Source organism: Cryptomeria japonica, chromosome 6 (assembly GCF_030272615.1).
Source record: "Cryptomeria japonica chromosome 6, Sugi_1.0, whole genome shotgun sequence".
Lineage (NCBI taxonomy): Eukaryota > Viridiplantae > Streptophyta > Pinopsida > Cupressales > Cupressaceae > Cryptomeria > Cryptomeria japonica.
Window position 1 is genome coordinate 623,300,108 of NC_081410.1, and position 22,729 is coordinate 623,322,836.

At 35.6% G+C, this 22,729-nt stretch overlaps 1 protein-coding gene across 3 annotated transcripts; it reads right to left on the reverse strand.

The window, feature by feature from the left end:
* Positions 1-206: 206 nt before the first annotated feature.
* Positions 207-9,526, reverse strand: LOC131048634 (uncharacterized). Of its 3 annotated transcripts, none has more exons than XM_057982673.2 (4): positions 9,380-9,526; positions 5,415-5,512; positions 1,703-1,980; positions 207-1,271 (listed from the first exon to the last, which is right to left on the reverse strand). In XM_057982673.2, the coding sequence occupies exons 1-4, from the start codon at positions 9,413-9,415 to the stop codon at positions 457-459; spliced, it is 1,227 nt and encodes a 408-aa protein (XP_057838656.2). In that variant the 5' UTR covers positions 9,416-9,526; the 3' UTR covers positions 207-456. The 3 variants fall into 3 exon arrangements, with proteins under 3 accessions (XP_057838656.2, XP_057838657.2, XP_059063512.1); XM_057982674.2 differs by lacking the exon at positions 9,380-9,526 and adding an exon at positions 9,239-9,370; XM_059207529.1 differs by lacking the exon at positions 9,380-9,526 and adding an exon at positions 9,182-9,318.
* Positions 9,527-22,729: the final 13,203 nt, after the last annotated feature.

Below are 22,729 nucleotides of genomic sequence, written 5' to 3' on the forward strand. Positions count from 1 at the left end.
CTATCCTGTCTACATTTCTTAAGATCCCAATAGTCTTCCTACCTTATGTGGCAAATAATGTTTCTTCACCTTCATTCTAAGCAAAATTCCTGTTCACCACGCTCAGAAGGCCACCAGTCCAGGCATAAATAAAATATAATTATATATTTCTATATATTAAAAATCATCAGAAGCAATCAAAATCAAAAACAAACATGAAGAAGCACTCAGGTTCAACATGGCTGAGAAATCACAAATTTTACGAAGCCAGAACTCATCTGTCAAAGGTTTCAATTGAGAATGTTTATGCCAAAGCTAAATTCAAGCAAGATGCCTTCTAGACTATCTCATCAAACAATCCAATGGAGATTGCTATTGGCATAACTAGACCTTTCTTATAACAAGATGTTCAGAAATTTTGATAAATGCATGAAAAATAATAGATGATCTCAATTTATTTTCCTGTAATGAATAAAGTCAACTCCATCTCCGTCGATCTTCTTCCTCATCAACTGGATGATACCAATCAGGCCTCCTTTTAGGGTTACTCAATCTATAATTTAAAAATATTTCTTCATCACATATTGGCCTTGTTGCCACAAGGACAAGTGTACGTATTGCTGGAGGAACCGACACATTAATATCATCTGCAGATGTCGATTTTAACCAGAACGAACCATATCTTTCCATTATCACTTCCTCTTCACTGCCAAACAGTAAATTAGGAATGTAGGTTCTCATTCTTGTGTCTGATAAAGGAAAATTATATGGACAAATCATCACATTTGGTTGCATTCCCTTATCTGGATGATTAGCAAAATGTCCTAAAGCAAGGGGGTTTCTTCTCTCCACAACAGCACCTTTTGTTAGCGACATGTTCTGCTTTGGCTTGCTTAGTGTTTGCCACAAAACATCTGCCTTATTTCTTTGACTACTCCTAGAGAATTCTGTTGTGCTCCTATCAAAAATGCCATTCCAGAATTCACGGGTTTCACCTCCTGTTCCCCAAGGTTGGGCATCTATAACTATTCCATCATACCTTGAAATCAAATAGGGATTTCCAGCATCAACTCGTGGGTATCCTGGGATGTAGCGGTAATTAGATGGGGAATATATCACACCAGGGTAAAATGAGACAACAGCTCCAATCCCAGCTTTTCCGCTCAAATATAGCCCTTGGCCTCCTTTCTCATGGCATACTTGTGATGGTTTCAACTCAAGAGTGTATCCAATGCGCTCCTTCAAAGCACTAGACAATTCCACATTTTTCATAGACCTAGTAGCAGCAACAGCTGTTCTGCAAAATAAACAAAGTAGGAATTACAAATATATACATCAAACTATTTATAAGGAAAATCATTACTCTTGACAGAGGGTGGGCTAAGAAAGTCACATGGTAAAAACTGTTTTCCTTGCATTACTATTTCTGAAAATGCTTTCACAATCTGTGATAATTACTTACTGACTGCCTTTAACAGCAACAACCGTTGCAATGCATGATCAGCAATGAGGTCAACTTCATCGCAACGTGGCTTTTTAAGAGCAGCAGTTTACTTTGAGCATTTCAGCTTAGAAATATTGGGATTGTAAAAAGATTTGAACTTCCATCTTTTCTTAGGCATTACAGAATACAAAGAAGTGTGAAAAGCTATCTGTTCAATAGAATCTGTATAACAATCATTTTGGATACACGGAGCTACAAACATTAGTTCTATGTTCTTACCAGTCATATCTGGATATGTCCTGTTTGCAGTTGCACCTACTGCAAAACTAAGGCCGCTGCGACGAGCATTCTGTTTCATCGGTGTGCTGGCAGTTTTTGGTTTTTCCATTTGCTCATCCCAAATCAACATATCATCCATAGCTTGGCAGATGGCCTGAATTTGAACATGTATATATTCTTGCACTTGCTTCTGTTGATCTTGAAATGAGATTCTGCTTGCAAGATCGCATATCTCCTCTGGCTCTTTTTCACAGGCAGTCTTGATGAAATGATTATAGCTGAGAAAGACATTGTCAAAAAACTTTACTATTGGATATGTATTGCCAAATCAAATAATATGAAAAACATAATGTGTATGGAATCCTATACAAAGATTAGAATAATCATATAAGAACCTAAATATATAAACTCATTCAAGAAGATAGGTTGATCGATTTTCTGTTCTTTGGGCCTTTTGTTTGGAACCAAAGAAACCTTGTTTTAGGTGGCTTCTGTTGCATCAACGTTTAGCACTTGCAGAGGTGTTGGCTAAGTTAGGGTTTTAAGTTTGCCCTGCCTTGTGCGTGGAAAACCTAATCATTTTTTTTCTTTTTTTTAAATTGTGTTTGTTAGATCTGTTTGCAAGAGAATTCTGCTGTCATATTCATTGTATGCACATAAGGAAATTCAAATTATGTATTTCCTTATGTGCTCTTTGGGGTTATTTGTTAATTAGCAGATAGGAAACTTTGTTCCTGAATGAGGAATTTGTGGCCACTGTGTTCAACTGAAGCTCTATGTATTCTTTGGATGCCAAGATATGCTCATGTTTTAAGGGTGAGATCCGGTCTCCTACTGGCTTCAGCAGATAAGGTGTGACTATTATTCTTGCATTGCAAGTTAGATTGTTGCTGCAAGGGCCCCATTTAGAATTCAAAGAGTTCCTCAATGGAGATGCTATTTTATATAATGTTTCTTTCCTTCATTCACCATGTCTATTTCCCAAGGAGTGATAATGTTTCAAAATGAAATGTGAGAATACTCACAATCTTGGGGTGGCTGTTGGTAATGATGGTTGAGAAAGAATGGCAGAGCATACTTAACATGAGGCAAGTCTTAGTTACCATAGTTTTCTTATTGTTGAGGAAAAGAAATATTGACATGGGAAATAAAAATTAGGTAAATGTTGCAGCTCACCTCGCAGATGTTGCTTCTCAGGAGCATGTGGCTAATTTAGATCTTGTATAGACCTGCATAATTGAGACTATCGGTGGTTTAGAAAGGAGATGACAGTATTCAAAACTTGAGGTGGTTCAAATGCTACATCAGATGAAAACATGGCGGAGGCTTCAAACTTCAAAGTCAAGGTCTTCAATGTCTGATATGGCTGTGTAGCGTCCTAAAATTGCGACACTTGCAATTTCGACTGCATTTGGGTCTTCACGATGGCGGCGCAACGTTGAACCTGAATGGAGACCCCGAAACCTGCTTACGACACCAAAAACTGCATTTCTCTGCACCCTGGCCTGATCCCTCCTTGCACCCTGCTGTCCCGGGAGGTGGGACCATGGCGCCCAGCGCCCTGGTCCCTGGCCCTATTTTGGGCCCGGTCTCTTGTGGGCATCGGGTCTTTAAGTTTGCAAATTGGAAAATAATGTTTCCTGGTCGGCCTAAGGTCGGAAAAATCAGTCTATCAACCCTAATTGACAAGTATATAAACTACTTTTCCTCTCCTAGAAAGACAGGGAGAAAAAAGACATATGTGTGCGAAAGGCGGAAGCGATATTCAAACATTCAAGCATTCCTTCAAGCAATTGAGCATTCTAAGTCTCCATTCAAGGCTAGGTGTTGCATTCAAGACAAGGATTCAACCATTGAAGAGGAGATCACTTACAACACATAACGCATAACATACATTACACCTTCGCATGTAAGAATACAAACATTCTTACAACAAGGTATCAATACTTGTTTACATTACAAACATTTACATTTACAGCATTCTCATTTCTTGGTTAATTCCAAAACCGGGGTTTGACCTAAAGGCAAACCCCTCATCCCTAACCCCCCAATCGTCCTCTCTTTTCTGTGTGTAGGTTGCAGGTACGCGGCTGTAATTGAAGATCTGGAATCCTTGTGCAGAGACGAACAGATCCACCTTCGTTTCACGGATTTTTCGGAGGACCGTGTGCACGCCGTCAACTTTCGCTCAAATTTGCAGAACAGCACCGTCTCGACATTTTACTGCTAATTCCAGGTCGGCAGCTTCATCTCATATCCCTATCTCTGTTTATAAGCGAATCTTTCCTACTTTACATGCATTCCTAGTTCAATCTTTCTATCTACATTCTTTACAAAAGAGGGTATCCTTGATGTCACAACCCTTGAAACTCATTTAGAATCCAATCTTGCATTGCGTGGGATTGGATCTTGTGGGTTTCAACCCCTCTTTTGAATGTAAAGTCTCTCCTAAGTGAAAACCATCAACCCTAGTGACTCTCCCTTCTCTCTCCTTGGAGTTGGGGAGGGGAGAACGACTAGGGTTCGATTTTTCCGCTTTACAGGCTGATATATCTCTCTTTTTACTATTGATTATGGTGGAGCATACCCAAAGGTTGTTGAAGCCATTATTAAGTGTACAGTGCAAGACATAATTGCTAATGCAACCAGCATATATGAGAGGCTTGAGGACCCCTGGCATGAGTGATGTTTTTTTTATGTTAATTCTTCTCATGCTAATCATGAACACCTTGAAGGGTTCTAAAAACTGTTTTTGTGTACTTAGAAATCTCCTTGAATGGGGCTTAAACTATTGACTTAGATCTTTTCATTTTGATTCTCAACTAATTCTAGTTTGGTGGGTTCAATAGACCTTTATTTGGATTGATCTGACACATCAGAAAGGTTTTATGTAGCCTTCTATTTTACAATATATCAGTAAACTTACTAGCCCAATATAAAAAACGGGTGGATCCTTTTGGCACCTTTTTATTGCTATTTATACAAGGTGTACATTGTGTCCCATTACCTATTTTAGTCACTCAATGACATCAACATCCGACCAAACATGCTATCTTCTTTTGTATGATATTGGAAAATATGCAAATTAGTTGAAAATATCAGCTTTTGCCTTTGACCTTATAATAGTTTAAAAATGATCATGGCTAGCACAGGAATACACTTTGAAGTGGAAAATTTTGGCCACATTCTAATAAATAATATTAAGTACATTACATGCCTCAGACTAACTATAATGCATATGCACTCCAGCTGTAGATGGAATTACAAGTTTGAGTTTACTACTGAGCATAGTCATGAGGTGAAAAACTAGGAATACAAAATTTAAACAATATATGAGATAAATGAAAGAACAATCACATTGTAGGGTTCCACAGGGGGGGACTCATACACTAAATTGGTATCTCACTTGGTGGTGATCTAAAGAGCTACCTTTTTCCTTTTCAATTGCATAAAAAATAACCAGCAAGGTTCTGATTTTGTCCGCTATGTCCAGAAGTGTGACATTTTGGAATGTCCTTAAGCATTTTCATGTCTAAACAGTTTATACAGAAAAGGTATAAGGAAATCAACAAGGATCAGACTTATAACTATATACTTCATCTCTAGCAATGCATCAATTTGTAGAATGAGCTCCTGAGAGATTTTAAATTGGATTGATATTAAGTTATACAAAAGTAAAAAAATCAAGGCCTTGAGAAATAATACAACATACCTTGTAGCAAGGAAAAGTCGATGCACATCAGCTTCATGTTGCATTTGCCTCCGATCTGTTTTACTCAACACAGCTTTGGAGGGGAAAGTTTCCCAGAGCTGCAGCAAAACAATGCACCTGCAGCTTAGTAAGAAGCTGAAATTGTAACTAGAGGATTGCTTTACCAAAGGCTTACATGTATAATTGTCAGTTATCACATGCTTCAATGGCACGTTATATGGTCAATTATAGAACTTGAATGTGTCTTTGTGTGTGTGTGTAGAGAGAGAGAGAGAGAGAGAGAGAGAGAGAGAGAGAGAGAGAGGATCAATCTCTACAGATCAAATATGCTAAAAAAGACCACATATTATATATATCTGAAAGGAAGACATGTCCAATGACATCTAGAAGTAGCATATCAGAAAACCCAGTGAGATATGCAAGTCTCTGCTTAGACAATACAAGGAATTTATCCTAAAAGGTATCCATAGCTTATAATACCACAATTCTAGTTTTCTTTGTTATCTAATTAGTAAAAAGTAAGCAAACAAGTGACTCTGGACAAGCTGACAAACTTTACAATAAGCTTACTCATTTCTTTTCAGCTATCACACGCTTCAATTGCACATTATCCAATTAAATATAAAACTTTGATCCACATATAGAATGAAGCAGAAACATGGATATAGAAACAGGATCCATAGATAAAGAATGAATAAGAATACTACATATTATATGGCTCTGAAATGAAAACACCTATAATGATTTCTAAAAGTTGTATATTAGAAGATGTGGTGGGGTCTAGATGTCTATAATAGATAATACCAGGAATTCACTCTAAAATCCATCCATAAATAATTAAACTAATGCCAGTTTGCTTTATTATCTAAATATTAATAAGCTAGAAACCAAATGATTCTGCACAATATGACAAAGTTATATAAGCCTCTGGGGGCAATTCCCCTTGCGGGGGTTTGGGAGTAGAGCCCTTAGCAAAGTCAAGGGGAAGCACCCCTTTCAGGGGTTTGGAGGCAAAGCACCCAATAGGGTCAAGGGGCAGTGCCCCTTACAAGGGTTTGGGGGCAAAGCCCAAAATAGTTGGGAGACTCCTTGAAGTTTCCAGAACATCTTGCGGGCATTCTAGAGTCCCCAAACCAAAGGGAGACATCCTGGAAACGTTCAAGAGACTTGAACAGCGGTGGTGGTACAGTGGGGGGATGTCCCCTCCAAGTCCCCATGTCACGAGAACATCCTTGTCCTACAAACATGGGGCTTTTATTTTGGGGGAGGGGGGGGAGGGGAAGGTGTGTGGGATGGATCCTTATTGAACACTGGGGATTTCATACTAGGGCTGCCTAGAACACAAAGAGCTAAAGATTCAATTTATGTTGTTGTTCATCAATTCTCTAAGATGGACCATTTCAGTCCATGTAAAATTTCATTTAATGCATCTCATGTTGCAAATTTGTTCTTTAAGGAGATAGTAAGACTTCATGGTTTAATATTACCAAAGAGTTAGTCTCGGCTAGAAATACAAAATTTGTGGGACACTTTTGACCAACATTTTGGAGGAAATTGGATACTAAGCTAAATTTCAATTCAGCTTATCATCCTCAAACGGATGGGCAAAGAGTTGTTGTAAACAGGAGTTTGGGAGACATTTTGAGGTGCTTAGTAGAAAAGTTTCACAAGCAGAATATTCTTACAATAATTCAATAAATAGAAGCACCACCAAAACCCCTTTTCAGATTGTGTATCCTTCATAACCCATCCTTTGCTTGATGGGAGTTGGAAAAGACTTTTTCAAGCTTGCATCAGATTCATAATCTATGTGCTTTTCTTCTTTTCCCAAAAACATTTTTATTTGTGCAAACCACTAATCGTGGAGATCATAATTGCACAAATGATTTCTCATCTTGTATTGGTGAGCCTGTGAGCTGTTAATTATACAGATTAAGGACCTAAAACTGAATCAAATGTTCATTGGATTAAAGGTGAAAACCTGATCCCGTGTAGCTTCCAGCCATTCACAAAGGGAGGTGGGTGAGGGGAGTAGGGTGTTACTCTAGAAGATATTAATTTTTTATAAGATAACTAACATCTGTGCTTCATTTTCTTGTGCACTATAACTATGCTCATAATAACCTAAAATGAATCGCCTCCGCTTAGATGCTTAAAATATTCACTAGTTCCATGGAAAAAAAATTGATTGCCATCGTACTTCTAATCAAATACATATTAAAAATTTCAAAAAGACTAGATATAAATAAATATTAGTCACTTGTGATTTCGAACCCATCAAAGATATACCCCAAGGCTGCAGGTAATGTCTCCATAGACTAATGAAATTTTCTTGCACACATTTCTTTCCTTGATGTCCAATTGTCTTACAACTATTGGTCATAGCAAGGGCCTAATTTTCATCAACAATCTCTTGTTTCTCCTACTATCACATATGAGATGCTTTGTGCCTTGAATATGTATCCTAATATATTCGTTTTAGCTAACCTACCATACTCTCCTAAATAGCATCCAACACTGACTCTTGGGAGAGAGAAATTTATTTCTTTTTGGCAACGTTAGTTCTTGCAATAATTTATTTATCATTAAAATTTATATCTTAATTATTTTAGGAGGAGACAAAGTTATAAACATTGTTCTCATCTACTGTAATCACTTTCTTAACCTCCTCTTTTGGCTTTTCCCTTAAGGCTTAATCCTTTCCCTCTAGACCATCCATGCATATGTGTCTGCAATAACCAACAGCTAATAGAATTTTTTTTAAAGGATCCAATCTCATTAAAATATCTGTTTCCTTTGTATCTGCATATGAATAAATAATAAATATGTTGTGAGATGAAGATGAAATATGACATGAGACATTTTCCGTCTAATATTGCTCCCCTAGGTTATTTGGATGCATTAATAATTTTGATACACCGTCCATCAATCTCTATTTACTAGATAGAGTAAAACTTAGATAAATTTGTTCCTGTTGAATGGTCCTTTATAGCTAACCATGCATTTTTCTTGTATATTATTGCCTACTTGCAACTTTGAAGACTGAGATTATGTAATTCCTTCACTCTAAGAAAAATATTGCTTAATATATCATTATTCACACAGGGATAACTTAATCTAACCTACAAGACTCTGAATCAGCTCAAGTTCAATTCGATAAAATTACTTCTATTGAATGAAAAGGCAACCCTAACTAAAACCCAAGAGTACAAAAATGTTAACACGGGCGGTTAAATGAAAGATTTATAAAAGAATGTAAGTGCATATTCATATAGTTCTTGCACCCATATGATAACACTTCAATATACTACTATAAATGAATTTAATCACCAACAAACTGCCTCGAAAGACTAATACCAACTTCTTAACAGTAACCTAAAATAGTTAGGTTTATCCATGAGCACAACAACTAAGTCCCAGCTTACTATGGAATAATACTAATAGCAAAACAGAACAACTGACATGATGATGACGCTACTTCAACCAGCTGAGCTTCACTAAACATTCTTCAATCGATTGTGGGTTAAGTGTAAACAATTTGACAATAAGGAAAAAAAGAACACGGCAACAATTTAGACATGTGACGAAAACATTGAGCTTATTTGCAATGCGCAATGGTCCTTTTGAGAACAAACGCGGATGAAATAAATTCATACAAGGCTTTAAAAAAGTTGTTCTCGTGACTACAAGAATACTCCAAGCCTCAAACATTGGCATTCTGGTGACCAAATACTAAATTGAGTAATTGTATTCATTTTACAACATACCAGACACACTCAAAACCCAGGATAGCGTAGAAATAACAACAAATAAATGATCAATACTTCGAGTTGGTTGCCGATCCATCACATTTGAAGTCTTCCAATCAAATGATTTGTAGCAGCATTCCACCATTAAGCCGACAAGAAAAAAAATAGGCGGTTGAAAATAATGCATTTCGGGAGAAGATAAATCTATGCTCTTACCTTTCGCAGTTTGTCAAGTAGACGTAGACCTGCCATTGGGAATGATTCCAATATAAACTGGTCTTCCTATTACTTCAGGAAGTTAAAACAACCGCCTTGACGCAGCAGAAAAACCATTAAATTTGAAGAGATTTTGACACAGTAATGAAATTCTTTATATTTACAAAATATTTTTTTAATTGAGTTTTATTCTATGTATATCGTAAATGTGTATGTTTTATTTTAGTTTAGTTTTCAATTATTTATTTTTATTTTTATTTTTGAAAAATTGTTATCATTTTAACATTTTTTTATGTGAGAAGTTTAGTTAATAATATATATTTATATGTAATTATTAAAATTTTTAATTATTATCAAAAATGTTATTAAATTGAAAAGTGTTATACACAATATAAAAGTAAAATTAAAATTTAGATACAAAAGTTAAAAAGAGTACATCTTTAAATAAAAATAAAGTAAACAAATCATAGATAAAAGAAATATAAGATGAGCTATAAAATGGCATTAAAGAAACTTGTGTTTGTTATCGTGTATATAAAAATTAAAATATAGTAAAAAAAATTGTGCGAGCAAGAAGATTTACACAGGCAAAAAGAGTTCAATGAGAAAGCCCCTGTCGTGAGGGAAAGGATTTGAATGGAGATAGAGGACGACTTGCACGGGAACCCTCGGGATACTTTGTAGAACAACACAATGGCATTCAAATCGTTGATGTCTCAAAGGACTTGTGGGTGATGTAGCAATGATGGAAGAATTAGTTGTCATATGTTGATTTATAGGATCCAAACTTGAGAGAAAGAGAATTAGGGCATGGACATCTGAAAAACGAGAAACCCAAGAAATTGTTAATTTTTTGCCAAAGGGCTTCTTTGTTGCTATTTTTGTCTCTTAAGAAGAAAGAGAAAGGGTACTCTAGAGATGCCTTTAGATGATGGGAGAAAACCCACACTACATGCAAAAGTGGTACACTAACTTCAATCTAGTAAAACTAAACCCTTACAATTGGTCATTATGGATTCATCTATACAATTTGCCTAAAGAATAGTGGTTTGAGGAGTGCTTAGAAAAGTTCGAAAGATCTCTCAGAACCCTTATCAACATTGATGCAAATATAATTGAAAGTGATTTGTATTCATATGCTCGATTAAAAATTGTGGGTGAGGCAAATTCTGAAAGAATTGAGACTATGTGTAGACAAAGACCACTTGATCCAAAAAATAGAAATATGAGATGCAAGAAAAGGGACCATATGGAAGATTATTGATGTATTAATCCCAAAATGGCCAATATATGGATCCCAAAAGCTTCGATCAATAGGGAAATGACATCGGCTAGAAATTTAAATAGAGATAGGATGGATAATTCCACATTCTTAAGGGAAGACATGGGGCCAAGACAAAGAGTAGCTATTGTCAAAGTTTTCCTAGGTTTTTAAACATTCCTCCACGTGAGACATAAATGGATTTACTTCTATTTATCAAAGTTATTACTGTAAAAACCATTTTTTGACATTTAAAGAAATATTGGTCATGATAATGACTCCATAAAAGAAAAGTGGGAGTAATTTAATTATAGTCCTTGGCACGTGGAAAGAACAACAAATGCAGAAAATGTTGAAGCTACCAATGATTATGAAATTGAAGAAAATGGAGTTATTCAGGAAAATACCATGGAGCATGAATGAGAAATTATATCTAAACTACATCATGGTCAACATATGCAACTTTCTAAAATTAATATGTTGGGGAGAAGAGACATTGATAGAAATACAAATTGGTCTAATGAATATTAAGGTGAAGAGTACACAGTTGGAGCAGTCAATTTTATAAGCAACATGAAGGATCATGGATGTCTCGTATATGATGATATACCACAATGCATTAACTACACAACCCTCAGTAACAAACAACAAAAGGCAATCAACATAATTATGACACACTACCATAGCAATCAACCAAGAGTGCCTTTGTTCATGATAATTCAAGGAACAGCAAAAATGAGAAAGTCATATCTAATTGTTGTCGTTAGTTGATCTCTTCAAAATGCAGCAATGTCATTTCGTTCTTCCCTTCTATTACTTGCACCAATAGAAGTTGCAGCCTTTAATATAGGAGTCTCTACAATTCATTCAAAATTGAGAATCCTAATAAGAGATTTTGCCCAACTAGAAGGAACAAGGCTTACAAGAACCTTCCAAGTTTCCAAGAAGAAATGACACATATCAAATACATTTTGATTGATATAATATTAGCATATAGTTTGAAAATAATTTTTATCGATTATCTTTCAAGTATATCTATGATTTTGGTTGGAGAATTGGGCAGTTACCTCTAGTCAGTAATAAACCAACATGTAATAGCAATAGATTTAGGCAAAGGGAAGAATTCATAACTATGAGTACTTTAGATGAAGTATTCAAACAAGATGGAGAAACACATTCGACAACAAATATTTTGTCAACTTTTGACAAATCTAAGAGATGCAAACCCAAAATTTGATGATTAGAAGTTGCTTATGATGAGAATCCCTATTAGCTTAGATCTTGCAAGCAACAATGAGTTTGATAGTGTCATCCATTTGTTCCCTACAAGTGACGATGCTCATAATCATAACAAGAGATTGTTTTATTCATTGAAGCATCTGAAGTGTTAATATAACAAAATATTGTTCAAATGATAAGCTTGATCTAGAGTTACTAATCAATAAGAATTTGAGGGTGGTGTTGACTTCAAATCTTTAGATACACGCAAGTCTTGTAAATGGAGCTTTAGGGTATATTTGAAAGATTGTCTATGAACTAAAAATTGTTCCACTTGAACCACCTAGAAATGTGATGATTGGATTTGACAATTATTCTAGAATACCATTTGAAGATCATCATCCAAATTCCAATAACACCAATACAGAGAGACAAGACACTTCAATTACCATTAAGATTGGCATGGACATTGACAATACATAAATATAAGGGATTAACACTTTCAAAAGCCACAATTGATACAGGACCAAGAGAAAGAACATGATTGACATTTATGGCAGTATCTCGTGTAAAGTCTATAGAAAGGTCTCTAAATAACATCGTCATTCACATATGATTGTTACGAAAATAAAAAAGAAAAATGACAAACAACTTTTCAAGCGGAAGGCTGAAGAAAGCTAACTCAAATTTTTAGAAGACAATTGATTAGTAAATTTTCGTTCAAATTTGTTTCAATGACTATTAAGTAATACAATATTACTTGATGTAAAACATTATCTTCAAATTTGTTTCAATGAATATAAATATATTATTTGCTGATGTAATACATTATGTCCAATTTTGCGTTAATGACTATTAGATGTTTATGTTCAAATTTGCTTCAATTCCTGTTAAATGTTTTAATAAATTATGTTCAAAATTTCTTCAATAACTATTAAGTTTTATATAATATATTATGTTCAAATTTGCTTCATAGACTATTAAATGTTTTACTGTATTTTATTCAAATTTGCTTCAATGACTATTGAGTGTATTAATTGTTTGTTTCATTATTTTATAATTTTATTTTCTCTTTGTTTATGGATAGTTTTATTCTCATCATTCCTAAATACTAACTTAATTTATTTTATTTTATTTTGTAGTCAACAATTAATTGAAATGATGGATTTTTCACAAAATGAATCGGAAATAATTGTTATAAACCCAAATGTCTCTTTAAACTCAATTGAACTTGTTGAAACCCATATGAACAAATGTGCAAGATCTATTTTAAAGTATTGTAACAAAATCATCAAAGCATATGAAAACATAGTCTTAATGATTGAAGATGTTGAAGAACTAGAAATATTACAAATGGAAGTGTTGCAAAAAAAGTTAAGGAGGCTTACACATAGCAACTGCATTTCCAAATTTTTTGAAAGAAATTTATCATGACCAATACGAGAATAATGGTTGTAATACCATTCTCATCATTGAAGAATTTGTAATGTATTTACACCACTACAACAAAGTGTTATTCACATAGTTACTTCTAATCCGACCTTCAATGTTTCTTATTTATTCAAGTCGTTTGTAGTAAAGCATGTAATTTTTGTTCTCATCTATGTAAGTTGAAAGGACATCAATATATATTTATAAAACAAGTTTGTATTACTTTACTAAAAGACGAATATTTAATTCTAGCAATAGATAAGACTTCCATTTCTATTTTTTTAATGTTTGATAGCAGTTTTTTTTTAGCATTAATAACCATATACGTGATTTTCTAAAATATGTGATATTAAATATATTTTTGAAGTGGATGTGTGACAAATATATATAATATTTACAAAAAAATTACAAAATTAGTACACATTTTATCCACTACTAGATTCAATTTTAAAATGATTCAAACATTGATGTAGCAATAAAACTAATGTTTACAAACATAACCGTGACAATACACAAGACTTCCATTTCTAATATTAATTATCATATGTGTGGTTTTACAAAATGCGTGACATTAAATATTTCCCATAAGGAGCGAAACCCTCGTCTTGTGTCGCTGGGGTGGTTGAGATAGGAAGGATGAATTGGATGTGGGACAAATATATATGAAGTATTAAATGTGTGGTACATATATGAGAAATATTTTTTGTCAAAATGTTTACAAACGTTTTACATATTTTATCCAATACTAAATTTAGTTTTCAAGCAACTTGAAAATTGTTGCTATAATAATAATAATAATAATAGAAATTAAATATATATAATGTGCGATTATGATCTTGTCTCGTTATGAAAAATTTCATAATCTAAACTGTAACAATAATCATTATCCTAACTAGATGTGTGACAAATCTATATGAAGTATTAAATGTGTGGTACATATATAAGATTTTTGTTTTTTTTGACAAATGTTTGCTAACTTTTTACATATTTTATCCAATACTAAATTCAGTTTTCAAACGACTTGAATAAATTGTTTGAAAATAAAGAAGGGGTTAAAATTTATTCAAAGCAAGGGCATCAAACAACCCTGTCAAGATCCACTACGTGATCTAACTGATGAGACAAATCAAGGGGTAGTTGACCCTTATCCATGATATACCAATTATACATGTGCTCAAAAGCCCATTTGGCGGGACAATCAACAACACCATTCCATTCCCTAGGGATATGCGTGAAAGAAACATAAACCAAAGAATCACACAATGAAGAATCTGGTTAACAGCTAAACTCAATTGCCAGCTAACATCTGTAGAATACTGTCGAGTCAGCAAATTCACCACCACTTGAGAATCATATTGGTAAATGAGCCTACTCCAGCCAAGAACACGAGCACACTCCAAAACAAATAAAATGGTGAGAGCCTCCATCAAATTATTAGTGTGACAACCTTTATAAATAGAAAAGAGAAATTGAACGATCCCTAAGCTATCTCTACCAATGCCGCCAATACTAGCAGGACTAGGGTTTCCCTGAGAAGACCCATCCACGTTAATTTTTAGAATTCTTTGTTGAGGAGGACACCACCTCCCCACCCGATTTATCTTCTGAAGAGGGTGTCTACATATATTTCTCATGAGTTGGCGTTGTGGGGGAGGAAGATGGAGCCGGTTGTAATAACTAACATCACCTGGATCCACAGCTGCAAACAAATCACATTTTTCAGAAATAGTTTCTCCCAAAGAGTGGAGAATTTTCCACCACAAGGGGTGGGTTCCCAGCAACACATCTTGAAAAATCCAATGATTCCTCTCCAACCATATATGCCAAATAATTAAAGAAGGGCCAAGAGACTGAGCAACTTGAAGAAAAGAGGTTTTGGCTGGAGCCTTGCTCCAACGAGCAAAAAACTCAACCAAACAAGAGACATGCCAACAGGATTGGTTCCACAACTCCCACCAAAAGTGCTAAATATGTTTAGTATAGGAACATTAAAAGAAGAGATGAGAGACACTTTCTTCACTATTATAACACAACACACACATCAAGGGGCTTTGAAAACCACGCTTACATAAATTATCCCAGGTGAGGCACCGGTTGTGAACCACCAACCACATGAAAAAATTACATTTTGGCCAAGAGAACTTATACCAAACTTGCTTCCACCAAGGGACCTGAATGTCCCCAAAAGTCTGTCACACCAACTCAACATAGCCAATAGAAACAGAAAACTTTCCAAACAAATCATTACTTGCCCAAGCCAAAACATCATTCCCCACCAAGGTGGTGCACTCACGAGCCTCAAGAATTTGATCCAGCTCTTTTCTATCTTCCGCAGAACCTCCAAGCGGCCATTTAGAAGGATTTTTCCAACAAAAACGAGCCACCAACCCTCCATTATGAGCAATCTTATAATGATCGACAGTATCCCAACCAACAATAGTAAACATATCAAAAAGGGACTGAAGATGAGGATGAGTAGAAAGGATAGGAGGATGACCATCCTAGGAATCCAACTAAAAAAGAGCTAGAGACCCTGTATGACAAATCCAAAAGAGCCCATTCTTAACCAACTAAGCCCCCAAATTCAAAGTATTCCAGATCATAGAACCACGACCCTCCACAGGAAAGTGAGGAACACCAAACACATTAACATTTGGAAGATACTTATGGGTGAGAATACAAGCCCAAAGTTAATTCTGAGTAGTGCACCAACACCAATATAACTTAGCAACAAGAGCTTCCCCATTTAAAATAGCAGAACGTAAACCAAGTCCACCCTCATTCTTAGGCCTGCACATAGTGTCCCACTTAACAAGGCTCTATTTAGCTGTTGATGAATTACCACTCCAAAGAAATTGCCAAGAGAGGGTATCAAATTCCTTTAGGAAATACATGGAAGCAGCTTGAACAAAACATTTGTAAATAGGCAAAGCTTGAATAACAATTTTTTAAAGAGTCAATCTGGCAGCAGTAGATAGCCACCAGTGAGTCCAATGATTAACCTTCTGACACAACTTGTCAAGCAAAATCTGCCAAGAAGATCTGGGGTGTCTTCCAACAGTAAGAGGAATGCCCAAATAAACAAAGGGAAGAGACCCAACCTGAAACCGCAAAATATCAGCAATTTGTCTCTGAATGGCCTGAGGAGTATTAAAGAAGAAGATGGAAGATTTATGCTCATTGACTTTCTGACCAGAAGCAACAAGGTAAATATCCAAGGCGTGCCAAAAATATTCAGCTTCCCTAATACGGGCCAAACCCATAAGAGCAGTATCATCTACAAATTGGAGATATGAGATCTGTGGCAAACCATTGCCCCATTGCCAACCATGAATAAGGCCTTGAGAAGAACGAAACTTAAGAAAATGGCTCAGACCCTCAGCCATAATAATGAACAGGTAAGGCAAAAGAGGATCCCCTTGGCGAAGACCACGGGAAGCCCCAAAAGGCTCTGAAGGTTCGCCATTCACAATAATCGAGAAAGGTGAAGAAGTAACACAACTCATAGTCCAATTCACCCACACTATGCTAAAACCAAAGGCTAAAAGAATTTTCTAAAGAAAAATCCACTTAACTCTGTCATAAGCTTTGGCCATATCCAATTTAATGTAAAAAGATTGCTCCTTTGAGGTCGCCATAGAGTGAATAACCTAAGAAGCCACCACCCCATCCAGAATTTGTTTACCAGCCACAAAATCCCCTTGTTCCTCAAAAATCACAAGAGGAAGACAAGTTTTGACATCTCTACAATCAGCTTAGTGATAATCTTATATACCACATTACAGAGAGCAATCGGGCGAAAAAACTCAAGTTTATTAGCACCATCCTTTTTGGGGATGAGAATCAAGAAAGTAGAATTCAAAGCTCAGAGCATCTGCTTACAATGAAGAGATTCCCGAACCACCTCCAATAAATCCAAATTAATAATATCCCAAAACTCCTGAAAAAATTCAATAGGAAAATCATCCGGGCTTGGAGCTTTACCTTTGTTCATTTCGAACACAACATCCTCTAACTCAGGCAATGAAATCGGACGAATGAGAGAGGAATTCATAGCATTGGTCACCAGAGAGGCAATATAGGAAAGAATCAAATTCTCCTCGTCGACAACAGGAGGGGAATCTTCAGTAAAAAGATCATAGTAGTATTGACGAGCCTCATGAGACATAGCTGACAGAGATGAAATCTGAAGCCCTTCCGAGGTAACTAGAGAGGAAATATACCCCTTATTACGACGAGCCTGAACAGAGTGGTGAAAAAAAAGCAGAATTCCTATCCCCATCCTGAAGCCAATCAACCCGAGGGCCTTTTGTTTCCAAAAAATCTCCTCACGAAGCTCCCACTCCTCCACATTGCGCACAAATTGGGATTCTGCTTTTCCAAGAGTATCCGAGAAACCATTATCCCGTATCTAGCAAGTAATCACAACAAGACGTTCCAAAGCACTCCTCTTCCTGGACTTAAGATGACCAAAGCATGACATGTTCCATCTCTTAAGGTGATATTTGACATATTGAAGTTTCTTGACAAAGAAACACATAGTTGTGCCAAAAGAAGGGCCTCCCTCTCTCCACCACTTAGCCACTAAGTCATGCAGTGAAGAGTCCCAAAGCCACATAAGCTGAAATTTAAAAGGAAGATTCTTTGGAGCACAAAAGAAGAAGCAAAAAATTTAATAGGCCAGTGATCAAAACCTTTCAAGTCTAGAATTTTGGAAATAGTAACCAAACCGCCACCAACCCAAAAACAAGAGACAAGAAACCTATCCAACCATTCAGAAATCGCTTCCTCTCCACTCTGTCTATTATTCCAAGTAAAAATCCCATTAGAAGGCTTAACATCCACTAAAGCAAGCACATCCACCTGAGCTCGAAAAAGACCAGAAGATGGACCCAATCTAGGCAATCCTCCTCTCTTCTCCTCCAGACTCGACATAGAATTAAAATCACCTCCCAAGATCCAAGGAAGACAAAGAGCACAAGAGCGGACAAACCTAAGATGTGCCCAAAGTTGGATTTTACCTTGGATATCAAGTGGAGCATAAACATTAGTAATAAGAATAGTCTCCCCAGAGTCCGATGTAGAAGCAACCATGGAGATAAAAGAATGACTAGAAATCCACCAAAGGGGAGCAATCTTACGAGGATCCCAAAAAAGAGCCAGACCTCCAGAATTACCGTGAGAGCCAATGCATTGACATTGACCAAAATACCAGATATGAGAAGCATACTGAAGCATGACATCAACAAAAACCTTAGCCTCCTAAACACAGAAGATGTTCAGAGAATGAACAACAATCAAATCATGAATAACCTTTTGATGGGAGGTGTTATTCAACCCCCTTACATTCCAGGAGAGAACAATCATGGAGGGGATGGGGAAAAGTGAGCATCAATTGTCTTAACAAACCCAGACTCCACCAATAAATCTCCAGTAAGTTTAATCTTTTCAAGATCCTTCTTTCGCCCAACTGTAGAAGAAAGAGAAAAAGAACCTTTCTCGAGAGGGCATTGTTGCACACCGAGACTGTGAGAAGAACCCTTACTCCTGTCACAAACTAACTTAGCCAAATCTGCAAGAGCCATGTCATCTTGCAAAGGCTCATCCATGGTCACATTTTGATCCTGAACAACATGTGGATCATGCACCACAACAATATCTTGTGAAATGTGGGAATCAGAACCTGCATCCTTATTCAGAACAACATCCACTGAAATTCCCTCCTCTAAGGCCAATGAACTCAATACCTCAAACCAATTGAGGCCCTCATCAGTTTGCCTATCTCTGAAAGATATTTTCTACCCACGATTCCTTGCCCGAGATTTAACAGGAACAAATCCTTCCTTATCCTTACTCAAATCATTATCTGTCATTGGAGCTTTCCTTGTGTCTGGTGTAGCCTCCTTAGGCGGTGAAAAAGGAGAGGACCTATTAGAACGAGAATTTTTATTAACCTTAGGACATTGTCGTTGAAGATGTCCATATTCATGACAGACGTGACAACGAAAAGGCAAGGACTCATAATCAAGCGGCTGAACCCAAGAAGAGGAGCCAAGACATATTTCAAGAGACTCTGGATAGGGGTTATTCAGGTCAATTTCCATCACAACAGGCTTCCCAACATTCGACTGCAGAATATCATCCCTCCAAAACTCTAGTGGAAGTCACAACAGGTGAACCCAAACAGGAACCCTAGGAGGTAATTCCTCAGCAGAATTAAAACCCATATGCCAGGGTTTGATAAATAGCCCCACATGATTATAGAAATAGGGTCCTCCCTCAAATACCCGATTTCGATCAACAAGGTTGGAAAAAGAGACCATAAAGTAGCCATTCACAGTGAGCATAATATCCATATCACCCTCAACCTACCATGATCGTCTTATCCAGGCTTCCAATGCCGACAGAGGAATATGAATGTCGAGAAATTTGCAAATGAGAGCATGATGAATCCAATACGAGACATCGTCCATAACTGAATCCAGAGAAATAACTAGAACTGGACGATCTTGACATCCAGGGAAGCAACCATTAACTTTCTTCATTTTTGAGCCCTCACCCTCATAAAAAGACTCTAGTTTTTGTGCATGCAAACCTGAAGAAGAGCCATGCAGAACCGAAGAAGAACCATTATGGGGCACCTCAGCACCAGCTACCACCAGACTAGCGGATACCAACTGCATCGCCATGGACAAAACCACCGATAACCCACACACAAAACTACTCACTCCCCACACCCACAATTAGTACACAGACCCCAATGCATAGTAGCACACAACAGTTCATGCACACAGACATCACACACGATAGGCAATGTGGCTAGGGAAGCCCTAGTGCGCACAGGAAAAGCTTCGTCCCCTAGCGCTCATTTTTAAATCATAATGACCTATCACTTGAATAAATTGTTGTTGTAATAATGCGAATATAAATTAAATATATATAATATTTGATTTTGATCTTGTCTCATTATGAAAATTTTAATAATCCAAACCCTAACATTAATCATTATCCTAACTCAACCACAACCCTTTCCCTTACTCTAACATTTAATTATAAATTCAACCCTAACCCTAACTGTAATTCTAGCTCTAACTCTTATTTTAACCCTAACTAAATCCTTAATCTTAACCCTAACCCAAATTATAATTATAATTACAATTCAAACTCTAACCCTAACCATAATCATGAACTATATCACAATTGTTATTCTATCATGATCATAATCCTAATTGTAACCATAACCCTTACCCTAGTGTAACCATAACCTTAACCCTTACCATAATCCAAACCCTAATATTAAACCTTAATCCAAACCCTAATTCTAACCATGATTTAGGCCATAACCATTATCCTTACCTTGAACCTAAACCCTAACCCCAATCCAATATACTATATACTTAAATATAATATTATACTTTTCATATAATTTAGTCTTTTAATTTAATATGATTAATAAAATTATAAAAATAAAATTATAATATTAAATAATAATAATATTATACTTAAATAAAATTATTATTAAAAGTAATATAACATATAAATGATAATAATAATAATAAAAGTACATTTTTAATTATATCTAACAATAATATAATAATGATACATTATTGTTATATTTATTATTATGTTATTGTAAAAATATTTTATAAATATTAATATTATTTTATATAAATTATAAAATAATATTATCATAATTAAAATAATATAATATTATTAAACAACTGGATAGTGTCGGTATAGGAGTGGGGTATATATGGGTAAAAGTGGGCTGATAACTTTTTGGTTCTTTTATGTAATGTTGGGTATATGTGCACAGAGGGATAGATGTGTATATGTGTCTACAATCATATGTAATTTCCATGATTTCAAGCAATATAGGGAGCTATCCCCATGAATGATAACACTTATCTTAAAAATAAAAATAAAAATAAAAATTATTATACAAAAAAATAGCAAATAATAATAATATAATATTATCATTATAATCATTATATATTTGTTGGAAATATGAGTTTGTATGGTTGTCATTGATGTCAAACTTGGTTGTTTGGATGGATTATGGTATGGATGTGCTCTTGATTATTGCAGTTATGTTTTGGGTAGCAGATTGAGTTTGATATTTTTGGTGTTAGTGGTGGCATTTTGATTATGACTTACAGAAGTTGGTTGTTTTTGTTTTTGGTGGCCTCCAAATATGCTATAGTTTGTGTTGCAGTGTAGTGGGTGTGATTCTATGGCTCGTACAATATTCTCAGTGCGCTTTTCAAATGGATTCTCTATTCCACAAGAGAGCTATGTTGATTTGTGTTTGGAATATTCAGTTGTGTTTTGGTTCGACATGTCCATATGAGCTATCTTGATCGGATTATGTTCTTTGGTCTGTATACGCATTGGAGAATGAATTAGAGTGTTGTTATGGGTCTCACCATTGTTGTGGAGACCCGCGTGGTATAATATGCATTGGAATATGTCTTTTGGCCGATCCATTGATAAGTTCCATTGCCTATCTACACGTTAGGTTTGATGATGAATTTGGAGGGTGAGTTAGTGTGTGTGAATCATTGGATTCTCCTTGGAATGATGTGTTATGATGTATTTGGGTCCCCTCTTTCTCTTGGAGTAGACCGCTTTGAGTATTTTTGTCTTGGGTGGTTTATTTTGTGCAATATTATTTATTTTGATTGTGGATGACCCTCAGTTAAAGATTTTGATGATTTATATTATATTTAAGGAATGAGGTTGTATGACTTCTATATAGAATGTGTGTGAATTGATGAGAAGTGTATGTGAATGATATGCAAACAATTTTGAGTTTGTGAATGTGTGAATGCCAGTTTGTGAAAAGCTTTGAAGGTGATATATTTAGGAAGACAATGTGCAAAGACAATGACAAAGTTCAAAGATGTTTGCCATGATATTGGTCGCTTGATCTTGATATTCAAGGACAATTTCATGTTTAGAAGATCCTTCTCATATCAGTTCTGCCATTTCTTCTATTGCTAAATGCTAATGGTTCCTTTAGCAACATTTTTGTATATTTCCCTGAAGTAGTATGTCTCAACTGTGCAAGTCCATGTATCTTTCCTTAGCTTGCAAGTCCTTTGGGTGTTGTTGCTCGTTGACAGTGAGTCTAAAACATTGTAGTCATTTATATTTATATTGTGAGTTAGATTCTCACCATGGTTTTTTTTCTGTTTAGGTTTTCCACGTAAATCTTGTGTTTTTGTGTTGATGGTTAATATGTTTTCAGTATTATTGTTGAATGGTTGAATGCTGTTAATATGTCAATAGATATCCTCTCGAAGTGTATTAGAATTTAAGATAAAAAAATAATACAAATAGACCCCTAGAAAACGTATTTTATATATTATATATTATAAAAAACAAATATATATAATATTTAAACCTTGTAAAGCCCTCTCAAACGATTTAAGTTTCAA

What these genes read in the sequence shown, in the direction of transcription:
- LOC131048634 (XM_057982673.2), bottom strand. Translation starts at nt 9,415, where the DNA reads ATGGCAGGTCTACGTCTACTTGACAAACTGCGAAAG. An exon ending in CGACTTTTCCTTGCTACAAG is followed by an intron (nt 1,981 to 5,414) that starts GTATGTTGTATT and finishes TGTCTTTCTCAG; the next exon opens with CTATAATCATTTCATCAAGA. An exon ending in GACATATCCAGATATGACTG is followed by an intron (nt 1,272 to 1,702) that starts GTAAGAACATAG and finishes TTTGCAGAACAG; the next exon opens with CTGTTGCTGCTACTAGGTCT.